The sequence below is a fragment of the Electrophorus electricus genome, chromosome 6 (genome assembly GCF_013358815.1).
Source record: "Electrophorus electricus isolate fEleEle1 chromosome 6, fEleEle1.pri, whole genome shotgun sequence".
In the NCBI taxonomy this organism is placed as follows: Eukaryota; Metazoa; Chordata; class Actinopteri; order Gymnotiformes; family Gymnotidae; genus Electrophorus; species Electrophorus electricus.
Window position 1 is genome coordinate 21,359,460 of NC_049540.1, and position 12,574 is coordinate 21,372,033.

Below are 12,574 nucleotides of genomic sequence, written 5' to 3' on the forward strand. Positions count from 1 at the left end.
ATCCAGGAATTTAACTGGTGTTATGGATGACATAACTAATAATTTGGTCTTAAATTCAATAGCTTCCATTCTCACTAATCTTACATTAGTTTATTGGTAAACCTAAGGTTATTGGCCATAGTAGAACGCTTTCCTCTCTCATCACAGTGAACTGTCATGTACCATCCATTGATTTGGATATATTTGGCTGACATATACTTGGTCTACTTTCTAATACCCAATCCATAGTAGAAGTGTGAACACATGGGAGTGTCATTTTTTACACCTTGGGGCTGAGAGGTGTGAAATTCCACAGGTACACAAAGGTACACACGTCTCTCAGTTGCAGGTGAAAATTGTAAAGGTGGCAATATATGTGATGTGGTTACCTGCAAGGAAGCAATGTGGGAGGCATTTAATGGTGAAACACAAGTCTGTTGTCATAGTCCTAAGAGTTAATGCAGCCTTAGCAATAAACTCACTCATCATTAGCCAAAAAGGCTGTAGACAGATGTGGCTACTACAGAAGAATAAAACAGCTCAAGTACTGAGTAAAGGGTATCCCCCCCAAAAGAATGGATGTGTCAACTTAACGTTTTCAGCGGTTTTAATTGGAACATCAGAAAATTGAAAGTAAACTTCTAGAATTGCAATGTAGACACTAACCCACACCTGAGTGGGGCAGAGGTACTGGGACCCTTGCTCTGATGGCTCCCACAGAAGTGACCTATGAACTCAGAAAAAATGGATGTGAGAATCCAAAGGTGACATGTTCCATTGCTTAGAGATTATAAGATATATAAGACAATGCAGCACTATCAGTTTTTCCAATAAACTGAATTGTTCGCTAACTTGTGAAATCAATAAAGTACTTGGATATTTTGTAAATGGACTCTAGTTACTATTTTGGTGGAAAAGAACATCCATGGTTGTTTGTCATTTTTAGTGAAGTATCAGTGTACACTGTAGTTATGATCACTCCTGTCCTTTTTAGTAGAAGTTACTGCTCTCAGGTTTACCTCCAGCCCTTATCCCTTCACATCGGCTGCACACATAGAAGAGCTGTATTCATTTGGACTTTCAGTGATTAAAATAAAAGCGCTGCTAATATGCTATGCAAGCTTAATAGCATTTTCATGAGGCTTGGGAATGCAGTAATAATCAATCATATAAGGTTTTTTTTTTTTTTTTTAACTTCTGTAATACAAATAATAAGCACCAACAATAAAATATCACCAATATGTTTGGGCTAGTTTCTCTCTACTGCCCTCTAGTGATAATGATTATTCTAGGCAGCAGTAAAAGCTATAGGAATGCATGGTGATGTGGAAACAAAAATCACCAATTAATCACTAAATAGCTGGGTACATGTGAAGTGTTTCTACCACACTACTTTTTTATAGACCGAATTTGTGCATGTGAGAGGGCATTATATCATCCTCTGGTGAGAGTCTGAGGACTTACCACATAGCTTTCAAGATTGTCTTATTAATCCACTATTTAGTTAATTACATACACACTGTGTTGTATTTTCTTTGTTATAATTACAGCTTGTAGCTTGTTCTCTCTTGCAGGTGAGTTTTGATATGACAGTCACTTATCTTCTCAAATGAGAGGTTCATGAATAAATACATGTAAGAGTGGGCATTTGTTGTACACGTGCCCTTGGAGTAAAGACAAAATGCAAAATCAGACCAAGCCAGTTTAAGTGAACATTTTGTCTCTTGGGCAGAGAAACAGGGAGAGAGAGAGAGAGAGAGAGAGAGAGAGAGAGAGAGAGAGAGAGAGCAGCAAGCCGTGACACAGGAGATGTTGTGGTGGGCGTGCTGAGCCTTGAGGCTGCGGCCACACTCGGATCTTTGTTGTTTTCTCTCTGTGTGAGACGAGGCAGAGCACTTTCCTGTTGGGGGGTGGGGGGTGGGGGTGTAAGCGTTACACTGCCTCTCTCTCCAGCTGCACACATGAGCAGCACCACAGGAGCACCCATAAATACTGCCTGAGAAAGACAGAAAAGGACAGACAGTGAGAGACCAGAAAAAGCGACGGACAGTGAGAGACCAGAAAAAGAGAGTGACAGAGAGTCAGAGAGAAAAGGAAGCAGAGGAGGATGTCCAGCTTCTCTTGATGAGGAATGTTGCAAGCTGCCTGATCTTTCCACACAGGCACAACAGCCATTACCCCCCCCCACACACACACGCACACACCACAGGCCTGCTGCAACCCTGCCTGTCTTCACCACCCCTCTAAAGCTCTACAGCAGGACGGGATGAACTCAGCCACTTATTTTCTCCATGTGACTTTGCTTCACATATCCCTGGTGCCTCTCTCTACTGCTCATCAGCCCACAACCTCACCCCACCCCCAGCAGCTACATTTTGGGGCATGCCTCTCTCCGGACCCACAGGAGCATATGGCCGCCTGCACAGGGCTGCCTGGCATGATGAGAGGCGCGAGGAGCAGCTCTGACCCAACACGACAGCTGAGAGGAGAGCTGGAGTGGAAGAGGGAGGGGGGGGGGGTGAGAGAGCGAGGGAGGGGTGAAGCACACACTCCTTAACTCCACCTGGACTCTGTAGCTCAAAGTCACAGCGGAGGGGTAGGGATCAGAGTCTCCATAGTGAAGGAGAGGTTTGTGTGTCTTAAACCTCAAGGCCTGAATGACTCATAGTGTCAGCACAGGAACAGGTGTGGTCTAACGCATGTGTTCACCCACGAGGTGATGATAGGACACGACCACTGCTGCTCACCAGCCAGATAACAAGTCAGACTATTAACTGAAATATTTACCAGAAAGAATGACATAGAATTTAGTTGCCCTGGAAAAAGACTGCTCGGGTCACTGTGAGGGAATAAATGTGCGGGGGGGAAAAAAGAAATATCTCAATGATGGAGCACCATCTAGTGGTGTGTTGGCCACCTGACAAATGAGAATGATTTTACCTAAAATTATTTCTAATTAGTTGTCATAACCATTAATAAAATACTGTTTAATTAAAGCAATTACATGAAAACTATGAGAAAATGTCTTAATTGGATTACTTAATTGGATTTAGACGCTGTAGTTTTATTACACAGTTCAATTCAGACTTATGCTGTACTGGATCCCAGGCTGTATGACTAATACTGTACAGAGACGGTGGGCAGTCAGGTAGTGAAGTTCCCATTCCAGTCACTCCAGAGCTGGAGAACTTGTCTGGTAATGGCTGGGACAACCCCATGCTTTAAAAAAAAAAAGCTGGAAGGATGGATGTTCTCGCACTGCTGGTGATGGAGTATGATGAAGTAATGACAGATTACTGTTTGCAGCTTATTGGGAGCTCAAGTAGATGTTGCATGGGCGGAAAGCGAGAACAATGATTTGAAATATGAAATGAATGATGGCCACATTCTCATCCACTCTCTGGAGTGGACAAAAGTCAGGCAGGCAAAAAAAGGGACCAAAAAAATTAAAAAACCCCAACAAAAAAAAAAAGATTTTAAAAAGGAAGACAAAATATCAACATAAAATGCTGCAGTCACTGACAAAGTGCTCAGAGGTAGCAGCTTGCAGGTAAAACTATTCTGAGGCTGCATCACCTGGGCAGCCTGAACCAGAGAAGCTTAAAAGAGCATCAGTGCAATATGGATGAAATGGCGGGTAGAAAAGGACAAGAATAGATTGCATGTAAAGTGCAAAGCAGTAGAAGACGCAGCTCTAAAAAGCACCCCAGTGGACACCAGTGAGATGTGTGTCTCGTTTCTTTCACGGTGTCCTCCTTCCTTCACAGTTTTGTTGTACCTGTTGGAAAAGAGACAATGAGAGAATTTTGCAGCAAAGCACATTTCGAAAAGGGACAAAACCATGGGTGCTTAGTTAGGGTGGTCTGATTTGTAGATGTGGGTGATCTCAGGCCCCAGAAGGTCATCGGGGTTCGGATGGTACAGCAGGGAGCAGATGGATAGAAGCACCTGAAGGAAGGAGAGAAAAACCTCTTTTTACCTGCCCTGCCTCCATACACAGGCCCCCACAAGCCCTCTCCATTAACCTTGGACTGTTGACAAGCAGAGGCAGCTCCTCATTCTCAGGCGCAGGCATCCTGTCAGGAGCGGGGCAGAGCTGAAGATCCTCGGAGACTGAGCTCGAGAAGCAGGCACGGCATCTGTGTGACAAAGGAGGAACTACTATCTGATGTTCACAGGAGATCATTTGTGAGGTTCTAGGGAGTGAGCAGTAACACCATCCAAGCACTGCAGATAAGAGACTGTCATGATCCAGCAGGTTGCTTACAACCAAATTATTTCCTAAGAGAAGTTCCAAGCCTTCTGAGAAAAGCAAGCAAAAGCAACGATAAAAGTGGCAGTCATTGTACGGCCTTCCTGCATGTCATCTATGGCGCTTAATCATAAATATCTTTTTTTTAAGGCCGCTGTAGCCTTAAGATGTCAGATACTGCCGCTACTCTTGGTGTTACGTGGTAAACACCAGGTCAGAGTGACCTGCAGCCTAGAAGCTAGGCGCTAAAATAAGCAGTACATCCACCGCACATCTACACACCTCACGCACCAATGCAAACTGTCTCGTAAAAGCTCGCAGCATGTTGCTACCGCTCTAATTGAGTTCACACATATTGCTTCACACTAAACAGTGCACTACACACAGTGCTCAATAAAGCAGGCAAAGCCGTTTTACAGACGAAGGAGACCTCTAGAGGCACACACAAGTGCTGCAGACAGCAAAGCCCGGCTAAAGCCGTTTAAAAACCAATTTTGCACCAGACACGCTAACCGCGCCGATTGCTGCGCCATGTCGCACGATCCTAGTTAATCAGTGTAATCTTTTAGCCCAGTGCAAAATGCGCGTCCATTTCTCCGCTTACTGCACGATGAAAATAAGCAGTTTCTAACCTAGAAACGGAACAAAATGATAGTAGCCTATTCTGATTATAGTATTCTAGCTATGTCATGCAATCTGGGCCCATAATCAAAACGGAAACTAGCTAGCCTGTATTTTTCTCAGCAGTATTAATATCAAACCTCGCGAAAGGTCTATAGAGAACCTCTTGATGTTTTACTGTTCATCCGTAGTCTACCTGAACTTTTCTAAAAAAGTAAACTATAAAAGTAAAACTCAAAACCGAAAATGTTTTAAACCATACAAACATTAAATCATGCGGATAAAAACTCAGTCATCGATGCTGTGGTGTTAACGGATCATTTATTACCGTAAACATACATATTACCGTAGTGAGTCGCGTCCACGGTGAAACGGCAAACGTTGCAGAGTAGCTGCGACTTCCCGCGCTAATCGTATCGCTGCTGGTATAAAATGGGTTTAGGCTTCCGCGCTGCTGGTTTGAATGGATAATATCTAGATTAGTAAATGGTTAAGAAGTGCACTGTCGTTTTGTCGCGAATCATACAACTTGATCATTGCTTAAATCAGTACAGGGGCATACAGATCCCCTTAATACCTGCCAGTAAACCCTATAAAAGAAAGCAAGATGTAAGGCTCCCTGTTAAAATAATAATACACACACTTGACAGTAGTTTCCTTGATGGACTCGGCGGGATGAAATGTGCATCAACCATATCTGCTGCACAGTTCCTGACGGTGTTAACTATGCACTATTTGGGACAACAGAAAATCCAGGCCTGGCAAATCCTGCCGGATGCCTGAGCTCTGCCGAGCCGTGATAGCTTATGTAAGGCAGGTTAGGTGTCGGACTTGCGGACTCTTACTACCATCGCCTACAGGATACGCCAGGCACTCAGCCGAAGGGCACGGCCAAGTCAATCAGCTCTCAAAGCGCTCAAAAATGGAATATGCAATGAAGCATGTCATTTTCCGAGTTCTCACTCTTACTGAAGCAACCGTTTGTAAGTGTGCTAATAGGCTATATGGCACGGCCCTGTCTAATCTATGAGCGAAACGTTATATGATTTTTTTTTTTCCTATTCCCGAGCTCTTGTTTGTTATGAAACACGGTAATGGTCAGCGTGATTAAGGTTTTTTTTTTTTCCTCCCGGGCCCATTAGTCTTAAGCTATACAAATTAGTGAGACACGCTGTCATGTTTTCATCGCAGACCATCCTTGTCCGCGAAGTTAGTAAATTAGCCTCGGTAATGCGTCCCCCCTACGGGCGAAACAGCTCCATTGCAGTCGGCTGCGCAACAATTAAGGTGGACAGGAACATTGGAATAAGAAGCTGAGAATAAGGAGATAACCTCTGCCGTGTATCTTACGTGCTGGGCTGGATCCAGAGACAGAAACATACTTACATTGCACGTAACATCCCTGTGTAACACAAACGCCAAGAATAACTAGCAAGCACGCAAGAAGAATGGTGGTAAGGGAATGATCTGCTACTTAAGCAGATAGTTTCTTACCTTTTTTATTGTCGCTATAACGGGCGTCAGGCGCTATCGAGGTTCTGTCACCGCTATTATGTATCACAAAACATAATAACCGAGGACATCAGATAAGCGTTACCTATCACTCGCTTGAATGCCCAGTAACATCGATTTCAGAGGTAACCCCCACTCGCCCTTTAATGGTGTTTAGATTATCACTTTTTTCCCAAGACGTTCTGCGGTTTTCCCTGTGCTATCTGTGCCCATCATTGACAGCGAAGGCCATGGACGCCGACGGCTTCAGTGTTTATAGAACGGTCACGAAACCCAAGATTTCAAAGCAAAAGTCCCATATTAACCCACTGTTGGTGCTAATTGATGCTGCGTTACAAAACAGTGACAGCACAAATATCATTACTATGACTCTAGTAAACCACTCTGCAAGGCAAATTTTAGTCAGCTTTAAAGAACAGACTTTGTATTGCTTTCTTGCATTTTTCATCTGTTTAGGCTTACCTTTCGAAATGTTTCAAAAATCAAATTGCATTAAAGGGTTGTAAAGGATGGGCGAAAAAGAGTCATGAGTTTTTCGTTTTGCCCTCGAAATTTCTCACGTTCCTTGAATGATTTCTCTGGTGCGGAACACATGTTGATTAGCAGCTGTCATTCAAAACTGTGGCGGTGCTGAAACCGCGGTTAATTCTACTGGACATTAGTTTTCATAAATAACATTTTTGTTCTTATTTTGCCAACAGAACTCAAACACTTAAGTAGCCTCTTTAATCGGGTATTTATCTAAATTAACTTGCGAAACATTTTAAATGTATTTTTTTTTAGATCAAAAGCTGTTTAACATTGGGCTGGTGGTAGTTGTGAATGTAATTTATAATATGTTTTTGAATTCTTATTTTCAAAATATTATTAACTACAGCAATTTAATATAACGGCGCTCCATAGCAGAGTGATGGCAATTGCTGCCAAACACCCAGCAGACTTTTGCTTTGCATCAAATGGATATTGATTAGCAAACATGGCGTGCGTGTTCTCGGGAAACCCCTCTGCTTCCACCTGATGGCAGCATCAGGCAGCCCCTTAAATGGGTGCGTGGGAGTTCCCCTCTTCGCCATGTCGGGGTGGTGCAACGCGCCGAAAGGATCTCCCGAGTAGCGCGCGCGCGCACGCCCGCTCTCTCTCTCTCTCTCTCTCTCTCTCTCTCTCTCTCTCTCTCTCTCTCTCTCTCTCTCTCTCTCTCTCTCTCTCTCTCTCGCTCCCTTTCTCTGGCTGCCGCGCGCCTGCTCTCTCCTCGTGCCCCCTCCGCGCCCGCTCGCTCCGTCCTCCCCCACACGGCAGCAGCGCGCAGTCACACCATCCACTCAGCAGCATCCACCCTCTCTAGGTAGCGGCAGTCGTTCCCAGCACCGGCGGTGAGACACGGAGAGACGCGTCCGAGTGATGCCACTGCACCAACCGCGTCCCGCAACCGCGAAAACACACCGAATATAAAGCGTTTCTTCTGCGTGGAGGGATAAAACCGTTCGCCTTGAGACATCAACTGCCCATGAAGATGTCTAACGTTGACATGGTCTTGAACGCCACCGATCGGGTAGTGAAATGTGAGTGTTGATTTTTTTTTTAACCTCTCTTGCATCATGTTCAGTTTTGTCTCGAATGGAAATATTGTGCCAGTCCTTACTGTTCGGACTGGAATACTGATAGGCAAGGATGAGGTTTAAATGCCATTTAAAAATGTTAGCGTCTGTGCATACGCTTGTTTGATGATTCATGTGTTTGATAATTGCATTTTCTCTGATCGGCTTACGTTGATAAACACTGAAATAGAGTCTCATCGTTGGCTAGATTGTGCAGCGGATTGGGGGATTTTATTGGTAATCGTTTTTCAAACGACGTGTTTTTGTCTGTCACGGATTGATTTAATTTAGTCCATGGGCAGGCTGAGGAGGGATCGTTGGACGAGGCAGTGTGTGGAGGTCTTTGCGGCGGAGGCGGTGATGCAGCAGGATTTCGTTGGCACAGTAATAGAGGGCGCTTTCTGTACACGTAGTCTTTCTAATATATTGGCATTAGGAGAATATGGAATCTCCGTTTTTCGTTTACCCAAGTTTCAAAGCGATTCAGTTATTTTGTGGCTGCATCCACTAATTTGAGAGTTAATCGTTGAATCTGGACGATTGTTATATATATATGTTGCTTCTAGATGATCTTCTTGCGTTTAACCGTACGTTAAAATTCGCCTTTGTTAAGGGGAAAGACTTATTTGAGTGGTTATGTGGGAAAAGGATTGGATGGGCATAATACTATATCCAGCCTGAAAACGTAATTTATTCCAAGCAATGCAAAGGATTGCTGTGTAAACAGCCTGCGTTAAATAACAGTTTGTATTTACAGACACAACCTGTGTCCTCTGATAATCCACTTATATCTTTGCAGGTGACAGGTTCTGATTGCCTATAGATCTCTATCCATGTGTTCTGTCCTAGCCATCAGTGATTCCTGTCATTATTACAGAGTTATGTGCGTGTTTGTGCAATAGCATGTTCGTATACTGGTACGTCTAGGCATTTTGTGATGGAATTGCATACAATCCATATTACGGTGCCTTACTGCGAAGCCCTCCTTTCGGCATTATACTGTGTGTGTGTGTGTGTGTGTGTGTGTATGTATGTATATGTGTGTGTGTGTATATATATATATATATATATATATATATATATATATATATATATATATATATATATATATATATATATATATATATATATATAAATAAATCCCTAATCAGAATAAAAGTCCACTGACATTTAGGCATGTGATATTTCACAGTATACGGTAATGACAAAAGACAAAATGACAGAGCGCGTAATATTCTACTCGAATTCTGCTCTAATGTTAATAACAGCCTTGCAAAAATGTTTCGACAAAGAACTGAAGAAGCACTTTCCAGCATATTCTTAATCATGCACCATCGTTTAAACTGTTTCACGCAATGAATTTACATCCTATAAAATTGACATATTGAAATAAAGAAAACAGGAAGCCATAATTGCAGGTTTTGGGGGTTTGAAAATAATTTTGAAAAATACTTTGCTATTAAGGGAAAAATATAGGCTGTCTAAACACACCATTGACTTATTCACTAGCGAATATGGAGGTTGGTTCGCAACATTAACAGCTCTCTCATGGGACATTAACAACTGCAGGTCTCTTACGTTTTTATTAAAATGAAAATACTTTGTCTTATACCTTGGTAACCAAGGGTTTAAGTTCCTTTTCTATTAACTATAATCTTTGCTGTTTTTACCATTGTTATGGTTTATCAGACTATGGAAAACCCTAAGCAACCATTCAGGAGGCCAAAGGGCTTCTCTATGTAAGTGACTGTACCTGGATCAAGAAAACATCCTTTAAGAACTCTTATTTGCAAGAATGCAGTCACTAACAGTAGTGAGTCATGGTGACATGCACCCACACACAGACCTGGGTGGAACCTCCACGCAGTTAAGGTGATGGGCCACAGTTTCAATCCTGCATGCCCTAGCGCTATAGTCCACTGTGGGAAGGTCTGATCTCTAACTCCAACCCAACACTGAGCACCCCCACACTGCTTCCTGTTTATGTATAAAGGAGAGATTGTATCATAAGCAAATACATCAGTAATAAATCAGCACTTCTAAAAACCCCAATCATGGCATCAGCTAAACATTTATATTCAGTTGACTACAGCGCAGAGCCACAAAGAAACAGACACAGACAACAAGCAAAGTTCACAATATCACTCTAAGACTGCTGATGTAATATGTTTCTGATGTATTACTTTTTACAAGTCCATACATTATCAGGTAAGATATCCCCATCAAGCTATATGTGTGTCATGGGTTATACACTAAACGTCTATATCTGTAGCTCATTTGTTAAAATAGTATGGAAACTTGTTTTGATTTTGTGTAGACTGGGAAATGTGAAAAGATAAGACCATTAAAATTCTTTATTTGTATTATTAAATGCATATTATTGCATTTAAAATAGATTATATCATCTTAGAGGATTTACTTAATTTTTTTTTATCTGTTCACCTAATTTGAGTTGATTTCGAGTCAGAGGATAATGTGATCTATTTATGTGGGCATTAAAGTACCCACTAAAGGCAGAAAAGCAGTGCAGTTGTAGGTCGCAGTACAGCTATTTTGCGCTGGCATCTGGTGTGATTTGGGTCAGTGGCTGGCTTCACTCCCTCAGCCCCAGCAGAGGACGGTCTTGTCTAGTGATGAGAGTCCGGTGTGCTGTGGATGCCACTGGGCCAGTGCACGCGCGGGGTCCCAGTGCACCAGTCTCCCACAGGCTTGGTTCAGAGTGATGGGTGGCCTACTTTACCCAGTTCAGTTCTAGGACATTAACCGTGTTAGTTAAAGAATACACCCCCCCCCCCCCCCCCAAAATACTCTGCAGCCGACTGCTTATCATTTAATGGCGCAATAAATTAAAAAAATTAAACAGCATGATCAGCACAGTCACTTACTATCGTGATCGTTATATTGTGGTTAAGTACCGTTCTGCAGGTTTGAGTCAATCGTCAACTGTGAAGGGGCTTCATTTAGGAGCTTTACATTTAGATGATCACCGTTATGCGGATGCAATGATTCAATGAGAGGCGTAAACAGGCATTTGTCACAGTAGATCCTGTAGACACTAGAAGCAAATGATTCATTACTTGTTTATTCCTACATGCAGCACCATTAATCTCTGTGAAAGGTGTTTTTTTTTTGTTTTTTTAACCATATACTGACAGAAAACTGTCTTACCGAGATATACTGTGTTTGCTACATTTGTTTTCTTGGGGCCAGTGCTCGGCTGAGAACATTTTTTTGTCTCATCCCATGCATTATCTCTGAGGTTTTATCAGTAAGTGAAGTGGAGTCATCCTGTGTTTTTCTTATGACTCTATGATGTGTAACACTATGTGTCTAGACTGATCAAACATGGTTATGTGCAAGCAGGGTTCCTCCCTTCCTGTCTGATGTGCCAGGTTCTGATGAACTCTCCATATGCTCAGACAGTGGGTTTAACCCTCTGAGATCTAAGGGCATTTTGTCTGTTTTTCGCATATTTTATTGATTTCACTTTAAATTACTATCGGAGCAGTCCAGTCCTTAACGACCTGTGCAGAGTGGCTGTATAGCGGGGCCACTCAGGGTCCGTCCCCACGAGCAGGCACACTGAGGTGAATGGTGGAGAGGTGAAGCAGCCCTCCAAGAGGCAGAGGGGGTGGGATCTGGGGGTCTGTAGGCATCCTACGCTCTCGCTGGCTTTATTTAGCAGTGTGGGTGAATTATTTAAGCATTAGTTTGCAGCAGTGTTTTGCTGCACACCACTCTCTTACATAATGAAATTTCCCTGAGGTCTTTGAGAGGGGGGATAAAGAGAGAGAGAGAGAGAGAGAGAGAGAGAGCGTGAGAGAGTGAGAGAGAGAGAGAGCGTGAGAGAGAGAGTGAGAGAGAGAGAGAGAGTGAGAGAGTGAGAGAGAGTGAGAGAGAGAGAGAGAGAGAGAGAGTGAGAGAGAGAGAGTGAGAGAGAGAGAGAGAGAGAGAGAGAGAATGTGTGAGATAGACATGAGAACTAGAGCTGGAGAACGGAGAGACTGAGTGGGGGCAGTGGGGGCAGTGGGGTCGTGGTGTGGGAAGAGGAGGCCGAGGAGGAGCACAAAAGTGATGGCTAGATAAGGACAAGGAGAGATGGTGTGGGGAGGCGTGACAGAGAGAGGGAGAGGAGCGTACAGGAGCAGCCCATACAGAAGGAGAGAGCGGGAGGTGAAGGGAGATGACCGGGGCCATCAGAGGAACACATCTGCACATTGCTCGCACACACATGACATCTGAGTGTGTGAACTCTTCAACTGCTTCAGCCAGTGTGCTCTCACTACCGGTGCGTGGAACTCACACACACACACACACACACACACACACACAAAACACATACTGTATTATTAACAATATCCTAGAGGAACATTTAAGATTGCCGGTGAAGCAGTTATGCTGCCATGTAATTTCTGTATTCAATCACTGGCCATTCAAGATTGCGCTTAAATTTACAAATCTTTGGTGCTAAGTCTACAGCCCGACCGAGAGGTCACCATATTCCAGCACATTGCCTCAGACATGCACATCCATACCACCGGTGGCTCCTCCTCTGCTCCAAGCACTAGCGTCCCTCTCTACACTCCTCTTCTCGGCATATTGGCTTTTCATGCAT

The 12,574-nt window shown here is 43.4% G+C and overlaps 1 protein-coding gene and 1 long non-coding RNA gene across 3 annotated transcripts in view; one reads left to right on the forward strand and one right to left on the reverse strand.

Moving 5' to 3' along the window:
* Positions 1-568: 568 nt before the first annotated feature.
* On the reverse strand, positions 569-6,600 carry LOC113585276. The gene is made up of 3 exons (XR_003411490.2): positions 6,347-6,600; positions 4,005-4,118; positions 569-3,927 (listed from the first exon to the last, which is right to left on the reverse strand). It is a non-coding gene; the product is annotated as an uncharacterized LOC113585276 (long non-coding RNA).
* A 1,064-nt stretch (positions 6,601-7,664) lies between these two features.
* Positions 7,665-12,574, forward strand: part of ppp3ca (protein phosphatase 3, catalytic subunit, alpha isozyme) — a 42,455-nt gene continuing 37,545 nt past the window's right edge. The window contains exon 1 of one of the 2 annotated variants that reach the window (XM_035527554.1): positions 7,665-7,923. In XM_035527554.1, the coding sequence (XP_035383447.1) occupies positions 7,869-7,923 (55 nt within the window). In that variant the 5' untranslated portion in view covers positions 7,665-7,868. The remainder of the gene's footprint in view (positions 7,924-12,574) is intronic. The other variant, XM_035527555.1, reaches the window with a different exon arrangement.